At 42.2% G+C, this 24,638-nt stretch overlaps 1 protein-coding gene across 4 annotated transcripts in view; it reads left to right on the top strand.

The window, feature by feature from the left end:
• LOC149308718 (X-linked interleukin-1 receptor accessory protein-like 2) overlaps positions 1-24,638 on the top strand; it is a 473,813-nt gene that overhangs the window by 431,785 nt on the left and 17,390 nt on the right. For all 4 annotated transcript variants that reach the window (XM_089537157.1, XM_089537158.1, XM_089537155.1 and 1 more), the window contains 2 exons: positions 13,521-13,650; positions 20,586-20,731. In XM_089537157.1, coding sequence (XP_089393283.1) covers positions 13,521-13,650; positions 20,586-20,731 — 276 coding nt within the window. The remainder of the gene's footprint in view (positions 1-13,520; positions 13,651-20,585; positions 20,732-24,638) is intronic.

Raw genomic sequence — 24,638 nt, 5'->3', positions numbered from 1 at the left:
GGAAAATGCCAGTGGGAACAAAAACATGGGTAAAAAAACCTGTGTGTGTGCACCCATTTTTAATCGGAATGATGGGTCAGATTCGATTACACCTCAGGAAAAAAATCTGAGTCAGAATCGCAGCGATATACGTGGCGTTATATGCCCAGTGGGAATGGCCCCTAACAGATTCCAGTTCATTTTGTCTGAAACAGAATGGTGTCCACAAACACTTATGCTAGAAATTTCTTTTTCCTGCACTCAAATGTGCTACAGGATTCCTTTATATCTTAGGGTGTACCCACACTGTAGAAATAACCCAGTTTGGTAGCACTATAAGTGTTGTGGCTCCATCCTGGAAATCCTAGGATTTGTAGCTTTACAAAGTCTTTAGCCTTCCCTGCCAGAGAGTGCTGGTAGCTCACAAAAGTACAAATCCAAGACTTTTGTAGGATGGAGCCAGGGCAGTTAAAGTGGTGTCAAACTGCATTATTTCTACAGTGAAGATCTACATTTAGTTGGAATTACTGTCTTCTAAACACTACGTCCCCGAAGCGGCCAGAAGCCACTTCTTTTGAACTGTTTCAGTCCATAGACTTAGAACTACTGCATATTGACCAAGTTTATGAAAGCTTATGCTACTTCTTTTGCACAGTTAGTCTCAAAGGTGCTACAAGATCCCTTTGTATACTGATTTCCCAGACTAACATGGCTATGTCTCTGAATTCTACCAGCAGTAAAAGATACAGGAGTATTCTTCATTTTTCATTCTGGCAACCCCCAAAGTGCCAGGTTCAGTCCCCAGCATCTCCAGGTTGGGCTGCCACCAGTGATTCTTCTCCAGAACTTAAGACAGCCATTGCCAATTAATGTAAATACTGAGCTAGGTGGACCAGATGTCTGACATGGTGGACCTATTTCAGTCAGCTCTTTATTCAGAACATGAGGGCTAGAACAATTCTTCATTTTGGAGGGAAGGACCATCATTTCAGCAGTAGAGATAATCCCCTCTTGGGTCTGTATAGCATTCCCACTGTAGATAGACCATTGGCCTGATTCAGCAGAAGGCATTTTGTTTTGCTGACCTCTCTGCCCCTGCCCAGGACTTGGGAAATCTACATTTTGAACTAAAACTCTCAGAATCCCACACTTGCTGGGAGGGTCAGAGATCTATAATCCAAAAAGGAACTGTTCTGACTTCTGCTCCTGTTAACATCTATCTCCCAGCTTTGCCTCTGGCTGTAAATCTTCTCTCTCCTCCTTTCATTCCTTACTGTTTCCAAGCAACACCAAAGAAATTCTCCCCACTTCATTGGCTGCCAAAGCGAAACTCCCACACCTGCCAAAGGTGACTTGCGGGGTCATTCTGCCCCTTTTAGGTGTACAATATTAATGAGTTTGATGTCTTGCAGTTAGGAATCCTTTTTCTTCTAAAAAGTTCGGTTCTTTGCAAACTACTCCCTCTTTCCCTTGATGAACAATAGCAAGTGATCTATGTTTGCAAGGCTTGGGCATATTGGTTTAGACAAAGTTGTCAGATGGTAGCTTTGTATTAATGGATCAAATAGCTTTCTGAAATGGAGCCATGAGTTCACAGAGAGTTCTCTACAACAGGGAAGGGAAATATTGCTTCTTCTTTGTCTACTGTTTCGTGTTCTTGCTTTCATTCAAACCCTTATCTCTTTGGGACTGAAATTTCATTTTCAGGCACTTGAAGGCTGCCACACCAAGTACAAAATAAACATCCCCAAAGTTTATGTGAAAAGTCAGCCTAACCAGAGCTCAGAAATGTTTTCTTTCTTTCTTTCTTAGTGACAATTCCCAGAATCCCCCAGCCAGCACACAGTTTTCTTTTGGGGCAATTGATAACTGTCCTGCAATAGAAGAGGCAAAGACAGTGAGAGTGCTCCTAGGTTCAAACCCTGGCATCTCCAAGTAGGCAGATCTTTTGCCTGAAACCCCAGAGAGCTGTTACTAGTCAGAGTCAAACATACTAAGTTAAATGGAGGAAAAGTCTAACTTGATCCTATGGTGGGGGCGGAGGTAGATGGAGAAAAATACTACAACAAAGAGTTAATGGCTTTCACAATTGGACGAGTTGTGAAGGAGATCTATGGGTTCCACACAGTTGAGTTATGAATAGATGGCTTCTCAAAACTTGTCCACCCAACTTGTGTAGAGAAATTGGGGAGGACACCATTTGAGTGAATTTCTCTGAGAAGAGAAGTAGTCGTTCTCTAGCAAAGCAAAATCCAAAATCCAGCTTGTGCTGCTTGCTGCCTTTAGTGTGTGTGTGCCTTCAAGTTGCTTGTCAAGTTATGACAAGCCCATGAATTTTGTAGGGTTTGCTTAGAAAAGGAATACTGAGAGGTGACTTTTGCCAGTTCCTTCCTCTAAAATATAGCCTACACTTCCTGGGATGTGTTTGTGGTCTCTCATCGAAGTATTTTATAAAATAACAAAATGAAGCCTTGCTTTCTGAATTTTTAAAAAAAAAATTTAGGGGGGGGGGGGAATACTTTCAAACCATGGATGGTTTAATCCATGGATGCAGACTCGGTGGATGCAGATGGCTGGCCGTATCTATACAGAGCCCTCAGAAATTGCCTATACATACTCTCTTGCTGAACCACTGAGAAAGTCTACCGAAGGCTGGCTCTTTGATTACGTGTACAAAGCTGTGAACTTGCATTGGCTTCATTCACACTTTACGAAGTCATGGAGAAAGTTCAAAGCAGGGACACACATACAGGTGGCCCATGTTTTCCTTCTGCCTGATGCCAGAAGCAAAGACCTTCCTCCTTCCATTGCAGGAGCAGTACAGAATATAAAGTGGCTGAGCGGTGTTTCTGTGTCAACTGGCTGGCACAGCTCCATACAAAAGCATTTCTGAAATGCTTGGCTCCATAGAGGCTCCTCAGAATCAGACCTTGCATGCCAAGTGACAAGGCAAATCACCCAAAAAAATCACATAGGCCATTTCTTCATCATGCTGAAGTGGCTGATTCTAGAGCATTGTGCAGAACAGGAGCGTATCTCCAGCATTACTGCCTGAGGGAGCCACCTCAATCTGCCTTATAGTATAGCTGGTACATATACACACTGAACATATCTATATAGGACTGCAATGACATGCTAGCAATTACTGCAGAGGTTGCTGCTTGCTGCTTTTTCCTTCCCTGCCCCCAGCCATCACTAAAGGTAACTCCTGCTCCACTTGACGCTTCTGCATTGATTACTTTTACTTTCAGCCAATTTCAACACAAATCCCTTTCTCCTTGTGACCTTCTGGGCCTGCCGAGACGCAGGGCCATCTTGACAACTTAATTGAAGCAAGAGGCTGCTTCAAACGCAGGGCTCTTAGATGGCCTCTTATCCCCTTTCGGCTGGACATGTGCCTGGAATCTTCCTTTCCAGGGTCTTGCCAGACAAACAAAAAAGAGAGAGAGAGAGAGAGAGAAGAAGAAGCAATTTCTGTGCACCTTCTTGTAGGTGTTCAAGATAAGGATGTATGGAGGGACAAAAAAAAAATAACCTTTGAGAGGCATTGTGGAATGAGAGAATGAAAGGAGATAAGAAGAATGTAAAATGGCTGCAAGGAAAGATCAGCCTTGGCAAATAAATTCCTAGCCACTCCGGCACTTCGCACAATGACAAGATAATTAATGGTACCTTTTGGGACAACAAATGATGATGTTGATGATGATGATGATGGGAAGGTCGGAAGCTGCTTTATAGTAAGTCAGAACTTACCCACAGAAGTCAGTCCTAACTTGTGGCAATTGGTCTCAAAGGCGGCAGGCAGCATTCTCTCCAAGCTCAACATAGAGGTCTTTGCTCTGCATATCCTATCCAAGGTCTACAAAAGACACATCCAGGCTGACCAAAAGACCAGAATGCCCCAGATTTTGTTCCTGTTCTTTCCCATTTTATTTTGGAAAGCCATACATGTTTGCTTTATCCCAGAATATTTCCTGTCTGCTCCCAATATGATCAAAGGCTTTTTACACCAGCTCCCTGGGTCAGTTTATTTTAACCCAGTATGAAATCAACAAAAACAAGATTAAAAATGGGGACTTTTCAATCAGTCTGGATGTGTCCCAAGCCTGACTCTGGATAGCTTCCAAAATCAGTTGAGTTTGATGTGGATGATGATGATGATGATGATGATGATGATGATGATGATGATGATTTCACAGATGAAAATGGGAACATGTGTAGCTGAAAACATCAGAGTGTCATCAAAATTTTGGGGGCCAGGCAACAAGCAGACAGAATCTGGTAATGACAAGGAACATAAAAAAACAACTATTTTAGGCACTAGAATTTAAGTACTTAGTTTGATAGCCTGAAAAAAAGAAAAAAGAAAAGAAGTGTATGAATCTAACCCAACCATCCCACCAGATTAATTGAATACAGACTTTGAACTCATTTTGCAGCAACTGAAGTAAACTGGGGACAAAGAGCAAAAGTGGGAAGTGGAGAGAGAAACTGGGACATTTTAGAAGCAGCTAAAAAATGGGACAACAAAAGATTAACTCGGATCATACCTGCCAAACAGGGACAGTGGAAAGTTATGTGATATAGAGAAATATTGGAAAATGTATTATCTTCCCTCCCTCCCAAAAAAAGACCATAAAATAGTTCCCCCAGTTTGACTGCTTGCAAATCAGGTTGACAATTTTGCGGAAGCTAGTTTTGCTCAGATCTGATTCCAAGACATTTCCCCTTCAAATTCTGTTGACAATACTGTATATTCCAAACACGACCATCTAGACCATCTCTAACTCCAAGAGCTGGGGCTGGCACATGATTCTGCACTTGGATTAGCTACTGAATAGCAAAGCAAGTGGCTCCCAACTCCACTTCTGCATCTTTCTGATGTTCTGTGACTGACTGTTAGTCCCACACAATCTGTGTATTTTTGGCTGGCTCACAGTGAAAAGCCAACTCTGATGTGTCAAAGGGAAGTGCACAGATGCATGATCTTTTCAGATGCTTGTCACACAAGGGCTTTCCTCCAAAGGTCCTTAGACATGCACATTACCCTGGAGTAGCATTTTGATGGCCCAAATACATCTCATCCTCGTACGGTTTTAAAAAGAAAGAAAGATATATGTCACTGCATCTTTCTTATAAGCTCTGCCTTCTGGTATTCTGTGGGTGAAATCTGCCTGGGACTTCAAAACTGGAAGGCTGCTTCACTGTCATATATTGCATCTTTTTAGGTCCATAGCCAAGCAATGGAACTGCAGTAAATCCTGCAATGCAGATGCTTATTGTGACAGTCATCACAGTCATGCTTCCCTTTCCAGGAGTATCCAAAAATGTAAACAGCTGCATTTGGACATATCAACAAACCAGTTCTGATTGTTTTTATCTCTGTGAGGAGCAGCCCTTTGATAAAACTGATGGTTTTAATAGCCATCTTACTTTCCAACTGTCCCGATTTGGCAGGGACAAGCCTGAGTAATCCTCTGTTGTTCCACTTTTACAGTTGTTTGTAAAAATAGTTGTTTGTCTAGCTGTTTTTTAAATGTCCCATAAGTCAGAAATGACTTGAAGGTACACAAACACTAGTATTGTACCTAAGTCTATATGGAACAACGAGGTGAAACCTATAGAGATGATGTGATCACCACTGCTAATGAAAATGACCTGCCATTCTGAGCCCACAACCATGACCTCCAGCCATTACCAACTCACCTAGATAATGCTAAGATGGCTAGACAAAGTCAGTACAAGGGAACTACTCCATATGCATGCTAAAGTCTAGGGAAAAGAGATGGCAGTCTCCACTGTCTTCTGCATAGATGCTGCCTGTGGTTGTTTCCCATTGTTAGAAACAGCAGACCAAATAAATTATTAGATTGACCTGGCATAGGCTGCGCTGATGAGGGGCACAAAACATTAGCCAGAGCATTCAGTGCCTTCCTTTTTCTATGTGCATGAAACATCTTGTGTTGCTAAGCCACTGAACACTGCAGGTCAAAGCAGGACAAGCAAAAACAAGCTCTTTTGCATCCCCCCCCCCCCCTTGCCAAGTACTTGTGCACATGTGTTGTGCTTATTCTTAAGAACGACTGCTTTTGGATGGAGGAGGAAATTAATATGCAAGCAAATGTACAGGTTCTTAAGTTAATCCTCATCATGTACCGGCAGATTCTTCTTTTCACTCACTGGCACAGCTGCCAAAAGGACCCATTTTGAGAAAGCTAACTCATGTGATGGTTACAATAATGAGTAAAGCTGGGTGGCTGCTTTTATAATAGCATTCAGCTACGCTTGAAAGTCGGGGGGGGGGGGAATCGCATGCCGTTGCACAGAAATATATTTAAGTGTTGCTAAACTGATTTAACAAAGCTGGAAGGCAGAAGGACAAGTCTCTTTGATATTAAAGTAGCTTTAGGCCCCATTCCCACTGGCCTATAATGCGGATCAGGACGCGAATCATGGGTGCATCGTTTCCATTAGACCCGCATTGCTCCAATATTGTTCCCATTGGGATTCAAATCTGAATTAAATTATCCTGAAAATCTGAATTTTAGGTCAATAAACCGGTTTTAAAAATTAGTGGCTTTTTAGCTAATTTTCCTGTGCCTCCGGAGTCTGATTCGGGGCAAATGAATGGGAATGAAAGGGTGTCTGATTCAGGAACCTGGAGATGAGAAGGACAGCACTCAAGGGGTTGGCCAGGGGGTGTCACCCTCTTTGTTCTCTTTCTGCATGGCTGGCGCCATTTTCTTCCATTCGCATAGCCTTTCCCCCAGTTGATTGGGAAGCAGGGTAAGGTGATAGCGCTACATTGAGCTCCAAACGCAGTAAACACATTACTCCCCCTGCAACTTCCCCTCTGCTCCACATTCATAGACCGATGTGTGAGGAGACCCGTTGAACACCATTTTAAACTATTTTTTTCAATGGGGGAGGCAAAGGGATTTGGGGTGATTAGAGACTCCTCTTCTCTCTTTCCCAAAGGGAATCTGGGGAGACACAGAAGAGCCTGGACGCCCAGAGATCTGAGGAGGGATAGAGGCTTCTCTTCTCTCTTTCCCAAAGGGAATCTGGGGAGACACAGATGAGCCTCGGATGCAGCCGCTATTCATTGGCTGCCCCCCAAAAAACAACAACAAACAAACAAATGGGAACGGGGAGCAAAATAAACCGTGTCAAAGTGTTTCGAATCAGGTGACGACACTTGTGACGTCTGAAGTCTGCGCGCTTGATTGACAGCTTGCAGACAGAAATGGGAATGGGGAGCAAATTACTCCACTTTAAAATACAGCAATTTAAAATAAATGGGAATGAAAACAGGGTCTCAATAAATTGAGGTAATTTGCCCCCTTTCGTAATGGAAACAAGGGAAAAAATTCGAATTAGACTCGGAAAATAATCCAAGTCAGAATTGCGCCAGTATAAGCCGTTTTATCTGCCAAGTGGGAATGGGGCCTTATTAGCAGTCTTTACTGTTGTTTGAAATGGGTGGTTTCTTTGTTTTATCAATTTGCATGAAAATCCTTTCCGCCGAACATTCTTTTGCTCATTCCGTGCAAAGAGAAAAGGGCTGGGTAGAATCTGGCCCCCAGTTTGAATTTCACTCCATTATGCTACTTGGTTTTGGACAAGATATTGCTCCTGTGATATTGCTTACGCTACAAAAGCATGCTGCATGTTGCCACATCAGAATGCTAGAGGATAAGTATGGGTAGTGGTTTGAGCATTGGACTATGACTCTGGAGACCAGAGTTCAAATCTTCACTCAGCCATGAAACCCACTGGGTGACCTTGGGCAAGTCACATGCTCTCAGCCTCAAAGGAAGGCAATGGCAAACCTCCTCTGAACAAATCATGCCAAGAAAACCCCATGATAGCTTCGCTTTAGGATTGCCATAAGTCAGAAACTACTTGAAGGCACACAACAACAACGTATGACTAAGAGTGTGTAGGAAGACACAGGCTGTTTCCACAGTTTAGAATCAATGCATTGTGGCACTACTTCAACTGCCTAAGGAATTCTGGGTTTTGTAGTTTGCACCAGAGCTCTCTGAAACAGAAGGCTAAATCACTCACAAAACTGCAAATCCCAGAAATCCATAGCATTGGGCCATGAAGGCTTTAACTGTATCACAGAAGCCATCCTCACCTTCATCATTATTGTTGTTGCCATCTTGCATTTTGCAGTCTGTATTTTGCAGAACAGACATCTCCTATTTGCAGTTCTCTAAACTAAGGGTTGAATCTATGGTGATTTCGTTCTTTGGGGCATGAACAACGGATTTCAACAATTTTCTCCTAACTGTGCAGCTCATGGGGGTTTTTGCATAGTTTTCTCAAAAAAATTTACTTTGGGACGAATTTGAAAAATTTGCCCAAAAGCCTTGATTTTGTGCAAAAATGTCTTTATACAGAAATCATTGCATTTTTTAAAAAAAAAACAACTATGTATTGAACAGAAAATATTAGTTTGTTGCAACAGGCAACATTTTCTGCACAAAAACATTTTTTGCACACAAAAAAATTATTCTTTTGTTTAAGTGAATTTTTCACTCCCAAAATTGCCAAGGTGAGAAAAATCTTGCAACTGAGCTTCAGATATATCGTGATGCCTATTCTCCCCAATGATGCAAAAAACTGCAAGTTTTATTTAGATCTCTAAAATCTATTGAGCAGAAAGACCATCGGTTTTAACTGAATCCCATTTCCAGACCTTAGACTATAAAGTTTGTTCTTGGATTGCAAGGGCACCCTCTAGTGCTAAATATCTATATTTACATTATACTCTCAGATGATCTTGTTCAGCAGACTAAAAGTAATAATTCTAATTTTCATGATTATGATGGCAAAAACAGTAACAATTAAAAATGCACTTAGTACAATACAAAAAAAAATAAAGATAGGTCTCTGCTCCCAGAAGCTTACAGCATAATCCAGAGCGGAGGGCAGGGACAAATGTCATGGAAGGAATGGGATTTATTTCAGAGTGAATATAATAAGAACTGTGTTGTTAATTTCAATGGGGAATAAAAACATAGGGATTTACTCGGGGTGCATCTAAACTGTGGAAATAATGCAATTTGATAGCACATTAATGACCATGGCTCCATCCTACAGAATCCCCGGATTTGTAATTTTTTGAGACACCAGCATTCTTTGGCAGAGAAAGCTAAAGACCTTGCAAAACTACAGATCCCAGGATTCCACTTAAAGTGGTGTCAAACTGCATTATTTCCCCAGTATAGATGCACCATCAGTGCAAACTGAGGGGAAAGAAGACTTATCCTCTCCCACCCCAACCAAACCCACAAAATAACATCAAACCATGGAGGTTAAAGTGGCATCAAAGTGCTATAGTGCTGTGGAGAAATACTCCTAAGTGGGCAACTGGAGCCTTCAGATGTTTTTGGACTGTAACTCTCATTAGCCATAACTATTGGGCAGCAATGACTGAAACTGAGATCCAAAAATATGTAGGGGTTCAAATGTTGCCCATCATGCATTAAATGGAGGAAAGTGGCAAACAGGGAGAGCAAGCAACAAATGCAGCCCTCAGTCCAACAAGAATTATATGGGAAGGTCAATAGGTACCTGGAAGGCATCTTTCCAGGTGGAGAGCTAAAATCTGGCATTGTGCCTACTTTCATTTGATATTAGTTAAGCTGAAATTTCCTGGGAGATTATTATATTTCTTCTCCCTAGTGAAGGATCTCAAAGACACAAAGAATATTCAATGAATATTTCCATCCCAAACACACCACCACAAAATTGGATAGAAACCATTAGGGAGTTATTTTTTGCTCCCTAATGTTCAATTGAGGTTGTTATGGCTGAGTGGGGGCATATGTGGGGATGTCTTATTGTGAGGGTGTGAATATCACATTGTGGGTTCAATGGTGGAGTGCAAGCTGGTAAAGAAGTTGCATAATATATACACTGAGCCCTTGTTATCTGCTGGGGTTTAGTTCCAGGACCCCCTATGGATAACAAAATCTGTGGATGCTCAAGTCCCATTAAATGCAATGGCATAGTAAGATGGTGTCCCTTATATAAAATGGGAAATCAAGGTTTGCTATTTGGAATTTATACTTTCTGGAATATTTTCAAGCTGTGGATGCTTGAATCCATGGATAAAAAAATCTGTGGATAAGGAGAACCAACTGTATGGGGGGGTTGTGTGTATGTGTGTTGTTTTTCCATTTTCTTATGCCTTCATAGAACTGTGTTCTGTGTATTATGTGTCTATCCTTTTTATAAAATTTATGAATGAAGATATAATACTTAAAAATAATAATTTGCAGCAAATGGACCAAGGGGGAATGGGGAAGAGAAAGAATCTGGGGCACTTTAAAAGCGGTTGAAAAAATCAGATGGTAGAGGATTACTTGGGGCTGCCATATGGGGACAGTGGGAGGGAGTGCTATTGCACAGGAGGCAGCACCTTAAAAGTGCAAAAATGCAATCCAGCTTTCAGATGTCATTCTAGCCAGTCAGTAGGGATGTTGCGATCTTATCAGCGGGGAATTTGCAACAAACAGATCTGATTGACAGAGTGGAAGGAGAAAGCTTGAGAAGAGACTTTTGCTTGGAACCAGGAGGCTTTCATGTACCAAGGTGACCCTACTTTAAAGTGGAGAATTAATGATGTTCCAACGTTCTTGTTCAGCCCTCCTTCCCTTTTGTCACTTGAAATATCCTATTAAATGTTAATTCATCAGGAATACAGCAACTGTGTTCTCGTTTCCCCTCCAACACCATCTTTAAACTCTCTGGCTTAACTTGTGATGGCCAAAAGGGACATTGATCTGAAACAAAGATACCCTAGACATTCAGTAGGCCTTTGATGTTTAATTAGATAAATGGAGGGAGATGCTGAAAAAAAGTAATTAAAAAAACACAACAGAATGCTTCTGAGTTCTTTCTAAAATACACCATGCAATTAAACTGCATCTGACACCTAGCTGGACACCCCTCATCCAAGAGTCAGGGCAGTGAAAGCCATGCTTGCTGATTTTAGAACTGGATTAGACCAGGTTTCAATTCCCAACTCGGCCATGAAACTCTCTGGATGACCTTGGGAAAGTCACGCTCTCTCAGCCTCAGGGGAAGGCAATAGCTAACATTCTCTGAACAAAACATGCCAAGAAAACCCCATTATCGGGTCACCTTAGGGTCCAGAACAACCTGAAGGCATACAACAACAGCAAACCATCGCTACTGGATGCAAAACAGAGCTTGGCCATTTGTGGTGAGGGATTTGGGGAGATACAGCCCCCCAAAATATTTATTTTCAGGCTGCTGAATAGGCTGCATCCTGCAGGAAATCTTCTTCCTCGTGTTTGAAAGATAAGGGAATGTCTACACAGGCCAAATGAACCAGTTTCTCCATGCTGTTATGGCGCCTGTCTTCACAACACAGGGCCAAAGCCCTGATTCAAATGTGGATTCTCATCATGATGTGTCACCAGTTCTACACCAAATCCAGCTCATACCTCACTTAAGCTGGATTAAAAAGATGTACCTTTAGCTATTGAGTTTCCAGGAAAATCTGGAGCACTCCACAGTGACACCAGGTGCCTTTGACACATGTCATGCTGTGCTATCTGGAGCTACCATCACTGGCATGACTTGCTACCTCTGAGGTCACAACAAGATGCTCAGCCATGTAGTCAATGCTTGGTTCCTTGTTTTCAACCTCTGAGGGTGTGATATAGGCACTGCCACTTGAAACTGGTTCCATACCACATTCACTTCCAGCCTCTTGTAACCTTGAAATCCCACACTCCAAGCCATATGCTCTTCCACAGCACACATACCTTACAAACACAACCCAAATATAAGTCAATAGCCAAGTATCATAATGTAGAGGGAGTATTTTCCATACATTTGAAATCACAACCTAAACTATGTGTACTCAGAAGCATATTCAAACCAACAACACTTACCTTTAAGTAAAAAACAGTTAAGATCAGTCTGTTTGTCCTTTTCCCCCAGCTGTAAATTCAGCACTTAATAGCAATTTGAGCTCCGCAAGCATTGTTTGCTTAATGTACGGAAAGTGCGATTCCTGATTTTAACTTCATTATTTTATTGGATTTCTGCTTTGTTTTGTTTTGTTATTTCTTCTAACCGTATGAGCCTCTTCAGGAAATTTACTCAGCATTTGTAGAAATTAGATGTCTCTCTGGAGTATTTTCATTTCCTCCAATTTATTATTTTTTAAAAGGAAACCTTGCTGGGTCAGTGAATAGGAAACACATTGCCTCAGCTGTTCAACTAGTGCTTACCGCCCAGCATGCTGTGCCACATAAAGGGCAGATGCTGTCAATTTTGATTGACCAAAGCACTTTTCCGCCTTCTTTCTCACATTGCTGTAAGTGTCTTTTTCCATTAAAGTCAACGACGAGCTACACACAGAGACAGACACACAGGCATGCACAAAACAGAAGGATGCTAAAAACTGAAGTCTATTACATGACACATTACTATGTGTGTTTACTCAGAAGCACTGTTATGAGAACCGACATGGTGTAGTGGTTTGAATGTTGAACCAGGGCTCTGGCAACTAGGGTTCAGATCCCTGCTCAACCATGGGAACTCTTTCAGTCTACAGTGGACCCTTGTTATATGCTGGGGTTTGGTTCCAAGATCCCCTGTGGATAACAAAATCCTTGGATGCTCAAGTCCCATTAAATATAATGACATAGCAAAATGGAGTCCCTTATAAAAAAAAATGGAAAATCAAAGTTTGATCTTTGAAATTTATACTTTTTTTTAACATTTTCAAACCGTGGATGCTTGAATCCATGTATAAGAAATCGGTGTATAAGAAGGGCCGGCTGTACTTGGAAAAGTCAAACTCTTGCTGCCGTGTAGAAGGCAATGGGAAACCCCTCTGACCAACCATGCTGAGAAATCCCTGTGATAGATTCACTTTAGGATTACCATAAGTCAGAAACACCTTCAAGATGCACAACAAATGAATTGTCACCATGTTCAATATGACTTTCTCCCAGGAGTAGAATACTCTGGGCTACCACCGGAGGATCTGAGCCCAAATTCCCCCAGCTACCTGTGTAACAACAGGTAGTTGCCTTCCCATGTGATCCCCATTTGTCAACTAACACCACCACTAAGATCACAATGAGACACCCGTCCTTGCTATCAATGCTGGGCAATGCTGGGCAACTTGTTCTGACCTCAGAGCAACTCATACCTGCAGCAGCAGCACCAGGCGGCTTATGGGGACCACGTTGGAAGGCAGTTGCCCATCATCTCTGCAGAAAAAGATGAAAACCCAGAGAAAATATAAGATTTTCAAATTTGGATTAAGGAGAGGAAACCTCAAATGGGAGGAAATGCTGTATCATGTGCAAAGAATCTCATGATTGTTCTGTTTTCCACAGCCAGGTCTTTCAAGTACCATTATACCTTTTCCCCCACTGAGGATGTAACTGTTAACACTTGAGAAGCAAAAGGTGTACTTTCCCTCTCTCCTCCTGCAAAAAACCATCTGCCTAACTTCCCTGTGTTGTGTTTCTTCCCAGGTCAGCCACTGACTGTTGCCTGCAAAGCCTTCTTTGGATTTAGTGGAGAGTCAGGTCCCATGATCTACTGGACACGAGGAGAGAGATTTATTGAAGAACTTGAAAACCACATTAAAGAAGGCGAAATCAGGTATGGATGATGAGGGTGGAAGAGACTCTTATTCTCCCCTTTCTGTAGTCTGAGAGGAACTGATGTCTTCAAATGGTACACTTAACAGGCTGTTTATGCTGAACAGAGAATTGTTTCCTCGTCTAGAAGGTAGTTGACAGATGGTCTGCTTCTAGCATCAGAGTGGGCTATATTTCCTTTTTCAGAAGGAAGTACATATACTAGGGCTGCTCATGTCCTGAAAAGAGGTTCCCAGTGCCCTTTGGTGCTCATCAATACAATTCTTTCATTGGTTTGGGTACTTGTTTAGCATTCAGATGTAAAGATAATGCCAGTTGCAGTTGTCTTGTGCCAGGACAAAGAGAACTGATTTGATCTTCTGGTAGTAACTGGGTCTGAAAGATGGATTGGCCTCTTCTAAGAGAAATTGAATCCCTGAATTAAGCCTGTAATTTAAGCATAATATGCACCCAGGGTGTAGCTCAGTTCACACCAACTTCTCTCTTCTGTTTTCCACATCTAATGATGCCCTAGCTGAGCGATGCCTTGTTTTATTGACACTGTTCTGATCCTTTTGGGGTCTTACCTCTGATTTGCCAATGTTCAGATAGGATCCAACCAGGGCCTTGTTCTCACTAGCCCATTTGCTCTAGATAGAACTGGGAAGATCTGGTTGCCCCCATACCGAGTCAGCCCAGTTACAAGTGCCCACTACCCTTTCCTATCAAGTTCACATTTGCAGTACCACTTTAAAATGGAGCCTCCTTTGTTGTCAATCAAATTCACTTCTGCTTTCATCAAAGATGACATATCCTACAGCCATTGGCCAACCAAATGGGTGCTTTCCCCCCTCCTTTTTAAAAAAAAACTGGCGGCAGTGTGAGCATATTCTGTCAACTTGTCAAATTTTAAAACCTCCAGGTGTGTGTGTGTGTTGTGTGTATTTGGGTCACTACAGATTATGGCAACCCTAAAACGACCCCATCCTGGGGTTTTCTTGGCAAGATTTGTTCTGAGGAGATTTGCTATTGTCTTTACCCTGAGGCTGAGAGAGTGTGACTCCCCCAAAGTCATGGGTTTCCACAGCCTTCCCTCTGAATGCTAGCCTCTAGCTTCCCTTTTGCTGCCAGCTCAGCATTTCCTCCTCTTTGGAACCTCTTCCCTTCCCTTCCAGCCCAATGCCACCTCCGAAGCCCTTGCTTCCCCCCCCCCCAGGACGCCATCCTCTTCCCTTCCCATAATCTGTCACAATAATAATAATAACAACAACAACAACAACAACAACAACAACAACAACAAATGTCGCTTTCAGGGGAGGCCACCTGAATGCCATCTCTGCATCTGCTTTCCTTCCAATTGCCACCCCAGAATGCCATCTCTCCTTACATACACACATGTAGCACAAGCACTGGCCAAATTGAGAGGGAAACATTTGTAACATTTGCATTGTAGCATTCGCATATTCTGTCATACACACAAATTGTTTTTAAAAAAATGCCACTTGCAAAGTGAGGTGCCATGCCAGCAGCAAGCAAATGAAAGGGAAATGTAGCGCAAGCAGACACATTCTATCAATATGCATCAACTTGTAGAACAAGCATTCGCATAATCTGTCAACAATAAAATTACCCCCAAAATGCCGCTTGCAAAGCGACTGGTGTGAGAGGGGAGGCATGTTCCGCCTTCTGCCCTCCCTCTGACCCAAATCCCTCCCCTGATCTTGAACCGATCATGACCGGGGCCAAGTTCACATTTGCCGGCAGCAGGGAAGAAACGGGTTTTCTTAAAAGACATGGGAAATAATCCAGTTTCGGAAAAACCGCTCCAAGGGGGATTTGCCCTGGATCGGGTGTGAAAGACCCTAATTCTGATGTGTTTAAACCGGTGCTAATGGGAACTTCTGACTTTTAATCTGGGTTACAATTTGGTACAAAAGGTAGTCTGAATGGCCCCCAGGATTGCCAGAGTGAAAACTGAAGGGGGCTCCTGTATCTTTAATGGTTGGGTAGAAGAGGGAATTTCAGAAAGTGTTGCTTATCATGCAACCAGATAACCAGCCACACCTGTTGAAATGCTCGCAAGGTGTTCTGGTTTCAGTGCTGGACTATGACTCTGGAGATCAGGATATGATTCCCTGCTCAAGCAAAAACAAAACAAAACAAAACAGGGTACATTTTTGTGGGTTTTTCAGGCTATGTGGCCATGTTCTAGAAGAGTTTATTCCTGACGTTTTGCCAGCATCTGTGGAATAAACTCTTCTAGAATGTATTGCTTGTCATGGAACCAGATAACAAGCCACAAGAAGATGCTGACCCCCATCGTCTGCTGTCTAAGACAGTTGCCTCACTATGCCTAATGGTAAGCAGTGGTGTCACTAGTTAGATTCGGTCCACACCAGGTGACATCCCAAAGGGAGGGTGACACTGGTCAGGCTCTCCTTCTGCTGTGGTGGATGGACAAGGGCAGGACAGGCCACTGCCATTGCCCTCCACAGCAGCCCCCAACACCGGTTGTCACCAAGCTTGGTGACACCACTGATTGTAGGGTCAGCTTTGACCTAGAATGAACAGACATCACTGGAAGCTTTTCCACCTCAGGCTTTGAAATCTTGCTATTTGCCTCAGCCCTGAGTCCCCCTGAACTGCTACAGAAAGGAATGGCAGATTGAGGGGGTGGGAGTGTGGAAGAAGGAAGAATGAAACATTCTTTACCAGGTGGATTTTTAAGAACTATAATAAAAACATTGTGTAAATTGAACTGGCCCACTTAAAACAAGACATAATAGTCTTTAAGTCAGCCTGGAGGGCTGTGAATTGTGCCTGATTGGGAACGGAACCTGAAACGAATTTTAATGCCATTGCTTTGCCATGCTGGAGGAAAATGTGCCGCTTTGGATTTCATAATATATAAATCATGCTATCAGTTGCTAATTTTTTCCCCATTCTTTGGCCAAGTCCATATAAACAGTCCACAAATCTCTCAAGAGGACTTGCTTGGAAGACTCTATTAAAGTGTCCATGTTGCACCCGACCCCAGTCTACGCACGATCTTGCCTATTTATTATCTGTTAAGATAAGAAAAAAATGTGGTCCATATTAGAAGTATGGAGGGTGAGGATGGAGAAATTTTAAATTAAACCCTTATTTTCTCCTCCCTCATTAATTTATCTCTGCACTTTCACCCACACAAGTTAATTAGGAGATCTTGAAGCCACTGTCAACATGAAGAATTATAAGCAAAGAAATAAAGCAAAATAAAAATAAACACTGATCGCTGCTGTGAGATTGCACATTCGCTACTGAGAAGAGGCAGTACCTCCATTTGAAAAAATTTGGTTACAAGAAGAGTATCTGCAACCAAAGCATACTTCAGATCTTCAGCTAAAGCACAGGACAGGGAATTAACATTTTGAAGGATCTTAATATAAACTAAGGGTGCATCTATACTGTAGAAATGATGCAGCTTGATACCACTTTAACTGCCATGGCTCCATTCTATGGAATCTGGGATTTGTAGTTTGGTGAGGCACCAGCACTCTTTGGCCGAGAAGACTAAAGACCTTGTAAAACTACAAATCCCAGGATTCTGTAGGATGGAGCTACAGCTCTTAAAGTAGTGTCCAGCTGCATTATTTCTACAGCGTAGATGCACCAATTTGAAGCTGAAATTTAGTGTGCCAGTACACAAGTATGGAACATAGTAAGGCATATTTCTTAAATGCACAACAAGGAAGAAAGAGGCTCCTCCCTCCATAACTGTCATCTTTCAGCTTGTGAGGGAGAGAATAGGCTGGCCCAGCTCCATCGGGGCTAGCCTGAAGAAAAAGGCTCCTCCCTCCTTAACTGTCATCTTTCGGCCTGTGAGGGAGAGAATAGGCTGCCCCAGCTCCATCGGGGCTAGCCTGAAAAAAGAGGCTCCTCCCTCCATAACTGTCATCTTTCGGCCTGTGAGGGAGAGAATAGGCTGGCCCAGCTACACCAGGACTAGCCTGAAGAAGAAGAGCCCTCCCTCCGGTCCATCTGCCTTGGTCCAGGCCTCAGAGGGAGAGAAGAATGCTGGACCCGATCCCCTCCCCCCCTCACCATTCCCTTCTCCTTTTGTGTCGTGTCTTTTAGATTGTAAGCCTGAGGTCAGGGAACCGTCTATTATCCCCTCTGTTGTAAGCCTCCCGGATTCCCAGTGATTGGGCAGCATATAAATAAATCCTATCATTATTATTATTATTATTATTATTAAATGTCTGGCTGTCACATACATGTAAACTTTAACTAAGAGGTGTCACTAATGAGGAAGTAAATATGAGCTAGGAGAAGATGCAGTAGTAGTTTGCTTTTGCTTAGTCTCCTGGGAAAGGCAAGAGTCTGCCTTCTCCTATTCCTCGCCATTGGTGAATGTGAATTAGTTTTGCATTTTGAACTCAGTTTGCACCAGTTAAAGTAAACTGAGGCGGTATCCAGACCGGTGCAAAGCGCCAGCCTGGATATGTGCTAGGGTTGCCTCAGGATGTCCTTTCCAGACGCCCTGCAACCCTAGCACGTAACCGCGGTGTTGTAATGGTGGTGCCCTGTCTACATGGGCGCCGCCATTACGATGTTACGGCCGTGCCGCAGTGAAATGGCATGGCACGGATGTGATGTCCTGGCACCGCTGCAGGGCGCTTGTGACGCCCTTTCAGCAGCACCAGAAGGAGTTCCTTCTGCCACGCATATCGCTGGCATGGTGTTTAAACGGCCAAGCCAGCGATACAGGGAGAAAGTGGTGGGTCGGGGCCTCCGGGGCTGCCGCTGTGGCAGCTGAGGCCCCAATCCATTGGGGAAAGGGGTGAGTGCAGGCTGCCCCAAAGGGGCAGTCTGTATCCCACCTGAGTGAGGTCAAAGGAGGAAGGTGGGAGGAGGAGAGAAAAACTGGGACATTTTAAAAGCAGCTGAAAAGTGGGACAACAGAGGATTAATTGAGACTATTGCTGCCAAATCAGGACAGTTGGAAGATATGCAGTTGCACAATCACTTCTGCACAATCACTTGTCCAGCCTTGTGGAACTGTGTGAATGTATATTTCCACAACACACATGCTGAACAGGATCTTGACCTATATTATGGCCTATCTGGTTTGTAAGAACACCATTTAGATTGTTCTTTTTGCTTTGGGCCCTGAAAAGCCTTGGTGTTGCAGGAGACCATCCATCTTTCAGATCCTATTACTACCGGAAGAGCAAATCAGCTCCCTGTGTGTCATGGCATAGGGTAACTGCACCCAGCATTATCTGATAAAAAGGTACCCAAAGCCAATGAAAGAATTACATTGATGTGAACCAAAGGGAACTGGTGACCTCTTTTCAACCATGTACGAATAGACACTGTATGCGTAGTTTCTTCTGGAAAGAAAGCCCACTCAGATGACCATCTGGCAATTACCTTCTAATAAGGACACAATTTTCTCTTCATAGCTGTTGCCACTGTGTAAAGTTGTCCATCTGAACATGTCCATGTTGTGAACAAGCCCCCAAACTGCCAGGCATGGCTGAGCTGATACAAAGCTTAATTTGCAGCTGTACAATCTTTTGAGGTGCCAGTCTAATACTCTCTTTGCTTCTTCTTCCCCTGAGATTTTGCAATGGAAGAAGCAAGACGGTTTTGCAGGACTGTTCTGTTAATATCTGCTGTAACACTTTTAACTTCCCTTCTCACACCATACCACATCTGGTGCTGAAAAATGACCACATGGAATTTGATGTCCTAAAGATCATTCCCAGGTTCACTGGCAAGTATGCATATTCAGCAACCTAGGCTGCATCTTCACTGCAGAAATAATGCCGTTTGACACCTTTTTAATTGCCATGGCTCAGTGCTATGAAATCCTTGGATTTTAGTTTGTAATAATGCTAGAGCTCTCTGGCAGAGAAGGCTACATACCTCACAAAAGTACAGATCTCAGAATTTCATAGCATTGAGCCATGGCAGGTAAAGAGATGGTCAACTGCATTATTTCTGCATGCAGATATAGCCCTATTTTTTAAATGCCACACACACACATCATATTTGAATAGACTTTAGGAAGAGCTTAGAAAGTTATTTTTAAGAAAACTAAATATAATGATTTGTTAAAGCTATCCATTACTGAGTAGTAGTAGTAGCAGTAGTAGTAGTAGTGTGATGCAAAATATTTACTCCTCAGTTATATGACTTAATAATGTGGCTTCTTGCACATCACCAAAAAAGAAAATAAAGGATTTGCATAGAGTTGGTGTGCTAATTTATATGTGAAGATTCAAGACTTTTAAGTCAGATCTAGAGAAGGCTTTCCTCTGTGATAGTTCTTCAGATAGAAAACTGGTCTCTGTAAAAGAGGACTCATTGCATTTGTATGGCTTTAGCACGTCATTATATCGCCTTTTCCTAAGTTCTGAAAGAAGGCACAATATAATTGAAACATAGAATGCTGCCTTATATACTGCCAGACTATTTTGTACATCTAACACAGAGTTATTTATCTACTCAGGATACTTTAGCCCATATTAAAAGGTACTTCTTCAAGTGACCCAATCACCTATATGTCTTGAGTTTAAGAGTGCTGTGTTTCATGACTGGCCATTGCAGAGGGAATATACATTCACCTTAATATCTGGTTTGACCCCCTGATTCTAAAGTCTTAGCAGAGAAAGGCCTTTCCCATCAGCACTACAACTTGGTATCCTTTTTTTTTTTTTAGCAGAGATGTTAGCAATTGAATCAAGAGGCTTCTGCATACAAAACCTGGTGCTCTGTCGTTGAACTATCCCCACTCCAAATTCCTTGCTTACTTTTTTGCCCACTGTGAGATTTTCTGCAGTTTCCTTACAGAGTAATCCATGCAGTCTGAGAAACAGAGAGAGGGGGACTTTGAAAAGATTCCATCTGTCTTCAGTTTCAATGCCAATTTAAACTCAACAAACCCTCGGCTTTTGTTATTTCCTTTAGGCTGCTCAAAGAGCATCTTGGAGAAAAAATCGTGGAGCTAACTTTAATCTTTGATGTGGTGAAGGAGCCAGATCTGGCCAATTATACGTGCCACGTAGAAAACAGAAATGGTCGGAAACATGCAAGCATCATTCTGCGTAAAAAAGGTACTTCTTATTCACTTCCATCTTTGCTTTGGGAAAACATAGGGATTTTGATTCAATAAACCTTGTGGTTTTCTTTTCTCTTCACAGTACATATAAATTAATATCCCTAATTATTTGTTCCAGAGTTGTATTGGCTGAGATATACACATACATCAAGCTTTTCTCCCACTGCAGAAATAATCCAGTTTGACACCACTAACTGCCTTAACTCAATGTCATGGGATTCTGGGAATTGTAGTTTTGTGAGACATTTAGCCTTCTATGTCAGAGATCTTTGGTGCCACGATAAACTACAATTCCCAGAATTCCATAGCAGTGAGCTATGGAAGTTATAATGATATCAAACTGGTATAGTTATGCAGTGTGAATGCAGCCCCTGTCTTCCTAATTTCATCTTCTGAATAACTTCAGTAACTGCCCCTTTCGAAGTCAGCTTTCCCTGTTCTTGGCTCTTTGGCCTATCTCCCATGACCACTGAGTACTGGCCCTCCTGCCTGGGGCTGATGGCACTTATAGTCAAAAATGTCAGAAGGGTCTCATGTTAATGAACACTGTCTTAAATCCTGTTTATCCCAATTTCTCCTCTGTCTTATCTGACTCCCACTAATCTCCAACATCATCCCAGAAGAATTTCCCAGGGATGGGCAACCAGTGGCCATCTAGATGTGCAGTTGGTGGCCATCTAGATATTGTCAGACTGCATAATAGTCAATGTAAACTGATGGGAGTTGCAGTATAGCAACACCTGGTAGAATGCATACTGCCCACCCCTGTTCTAATACAAATGATCAAGAAACCTCCATATCTGTATATCTGGTAAGCATCCTCCTGGGCATCAAGCAAGGTATGGCATCCCTGTGCATTACAAAGGAGCATGAAACATAGCAGCAACAGGTCAGAGAAATATAAGGATGCACAGCCCACAAAAGTCATAAAAACTTTAAGGAATTGCCATCACCATGATCAAGGTTAGCAGTGCTCCCACTGAAATGGATCAAGCGTGCTACACGTCTATCAGAGGTTTAAAAAGATATGTTTTGGGCCACCACTTCCAATGGCCATGATGACTGGAGGAGGCTAGAAGTTATGATCCATAAAAGTAACTTTCCCTGCTCTTCCTGGCCTATGCCATTGTCTGCCTGGGATTTTTGTCTGATACCTGTTTGCAGAAAAAGTCCACTAAAGTATACTGCTTCTTTTCCTTTGGATCATACAATTTCCTCTTAAACTTCAGGCTCATGCCAAAATGCTTTCCATTATTTCTTATTTACATGCAGTGTTTCTTAGTACTTTCTTACTACTTTCACAAAAGAGCATGAAATTTGTAATGGTTTAGAACATGGAAGCTCCAGTTCATAGCTGTGCATTCACAGTTGGAGCTGGGCTAGATAGACATCTTTGGTAACTATCATGCAGAACACCTCAGCCAAGATGACACTTGGTCAACACATGTTTTTAAAAAAGAAAAAAAGAAAGAAAGAAAGAAAGAAAGAAAGAAAGAAAGAAAGAAAAGAAATCATGACAACTTTCAAGTTCAGTGGGAGCACTAGTTGAGATACAGACATCCTTCAGAAAGGCCTACAGACCTGATCCAGCCAAGGATAATATGTAAGTGCTCTGTTCCATCCTTAATTTTCTCCAGACTCTGAACATTTCTGAGTTCCCCTGCCAAAGCAATTCCAGTCTTCCGATTATCACTCCATGGGCTGGGGCCTGAGCAAACATGTACCTACAGACCTGGCTCCCAAAAGATTTGCCATCATAATAAGCTGAACTATCAGAGGCAATGTCCCTGCACTGGACCCCATGATGTGTCTTCCACTCAACAACTTCCGCAGGCTTTTGCTATTTTTAATATATACATATATTGGTCTGATCAATTTATAAAAATGATTTTCCACCCGTCGCCAACTTCCATATTGCCTGAACATGCTTCTTTGCCAGGGTCATGCCGAGAGCTGCTTCTCCTGTTGTTGCCTATCAGGCAGCAGCTAAATAAGAAGGAAATTGATTGAGACTTCAATATGGAGAAAGAGAAAACAGTCTTAAGGGCTAAGTGCATGACATGTTACATGCAAACAGACATAACTAAACCCCAAAGTCTTTTTTGAATTTAAACTCGGCATCATGGGAGGTGAACTTAGAACAAAGAAGCAGTGATTTGGTGGGAAGGAATGCTTAATTCTTCCCCCTAACCACTCTTTTTCCAAATCCTTCTGTTCCCCAGTGGATTTCCCCCTTTTTGGTGCAAGGATCCTAAAGTGTATTTGCTCCAAGATATCTGCAATATGCATTTAGCCCCTTAAGGATAATGTGAAAGGAAGAAAAAGTGAAAGGGGAAAAAGATAACTACACTTTTAAACTGAACATCTTGCAAGAGGGATAACATGTCTTTCATTTCAAGAGTACAGCCTGATTTGCTCCTGTAGCTCCTGACAAGTTACACTTTGCAGATTAAAAAAAATAAGACATCAGTGTCAGCTTAGCACTTGTGTTTGAGAATGTCTACTTCATGCAAGACAGGAGTGAAGCATATTTGGGGACTTGATATTCAAAGCAGGGACATTGCTCTCGCATTCTAATCATTTGATGTTCAGCTCAATGCTTATCGTCTTCTCTGAAATACGGAAGCCACCTGAGTGTTCCAAATAATACATTGCCAGTGGAAAGTCTGCTGTCAAAGAAGGGAAGTTACTTCAAACCAACATGTCAGTTTCTTTTCTTTTATTTGTTAAAAAAATATTTTTAATATAAATTTTTAACACAAGCAATCGAATTTACAAGCAAAATAAATATAGAATGAGAATATAAACAGACAGAAAAGGGAGGGAGAAAGAGAGAAAGAGAGAAAGAGAGAAAGTAAGGAAGGAAGGAAGGAAGGAAGGAAGGAGACACAGTAAGACCTGCTAAACTCTGAGCTACAGACATTGGAACTGCATTCTGTAGACACCTTCTCACTTCACCCATCTTTACATTACTCTGCACCACCAAACATATAGCTGACAAGGTTTGAAGATGCTTCATAAATTTTTTCCCTCCCACCCTGACAGCTATCAAGATTGGTCCCTGCTAAAAGCTATTTACTAACCTGGCTGGGGAGAGTGACACAGATGACAAAGAAGTGACTGGTCTCAGCTGCAAGAGGGAAAGAACCTTCTTTCTCTTCCCCTTGTAGCTGGAGCTAGCTGCTTTTTCATTATTTGAGTTCCTTCTCCTTTTTCCTCTCCCTCCAAGGTAAACAGTAGCAACAGCAGCCTCCCTGGAGCTTGACGGATGTGGGAGAAGGTTTGGGTTATGGCGCCAACAGAATAGCAATAGCAAGTATATTTCTAGCCCACTTATCAATGCACTTATGTACTCTCTAAACAGTTTACAATGTGTAAGCTAATTGCCCCCAACAAGCTGGGTACTCATTTTTAGCAACCTACAGAAAGATGCCAAGCTGAGTCAATCTTGAGTCCCTGGCTGGTATTGAACTCAAAACCTTGTGGTTTGTGAGTGAGTGGCTGCAGTACTACAGACATTTAACTACTGTGCCACCAGAAAACTGGGCTTACTATAAATATGTAACTACTGGGGATCTAAGGTTCTCCAGATTTTTGATGCATAGGGGATTATGGGAACTTCAATCTAATATCTAAAGATAACAGTTAATCTAAATCTAATTTAAACCTAATGAAAATAGACTAATTTAATCAACTGCAAGTTAGTAAGTAAATACTTAAGTAAGTTCCACTGATTCAGTGTTTCTCCTCTAATTGGAACTAACAGTTGGATTTAAGCCTCAAATAACTGAAGGGTCATAGATTGCCCATCCTTAGTGTACATTGTATGACAGTGTCCCTGGAAATTGCAGGTTCCATATACACTTTTTGTTAGACCTATTTTTCCATCAATGTAACTCTTT

Source organism: Sceloporus occidentalis, unplaced genomic scaffold (genome assembly GCF_023333645.1).
Source record: "Sceloporus occidentalis isolate IW3139 unplaced genomic scaffold, rSceOcc1.0.p SCAF_8, whole genome shotgun sequence".
NCBI classification, from domain to species: Eukaryota; Metazoa; Chordata; class Lepidosauria; order Squamata; family Phrynosomatidae; genus Sceloporus; species Sceloporus occidentalis.
Note: the sequence above shows the minus strand (reverse complement) of the source record. Positions and strands in the feature narration are given on the sequence as shown.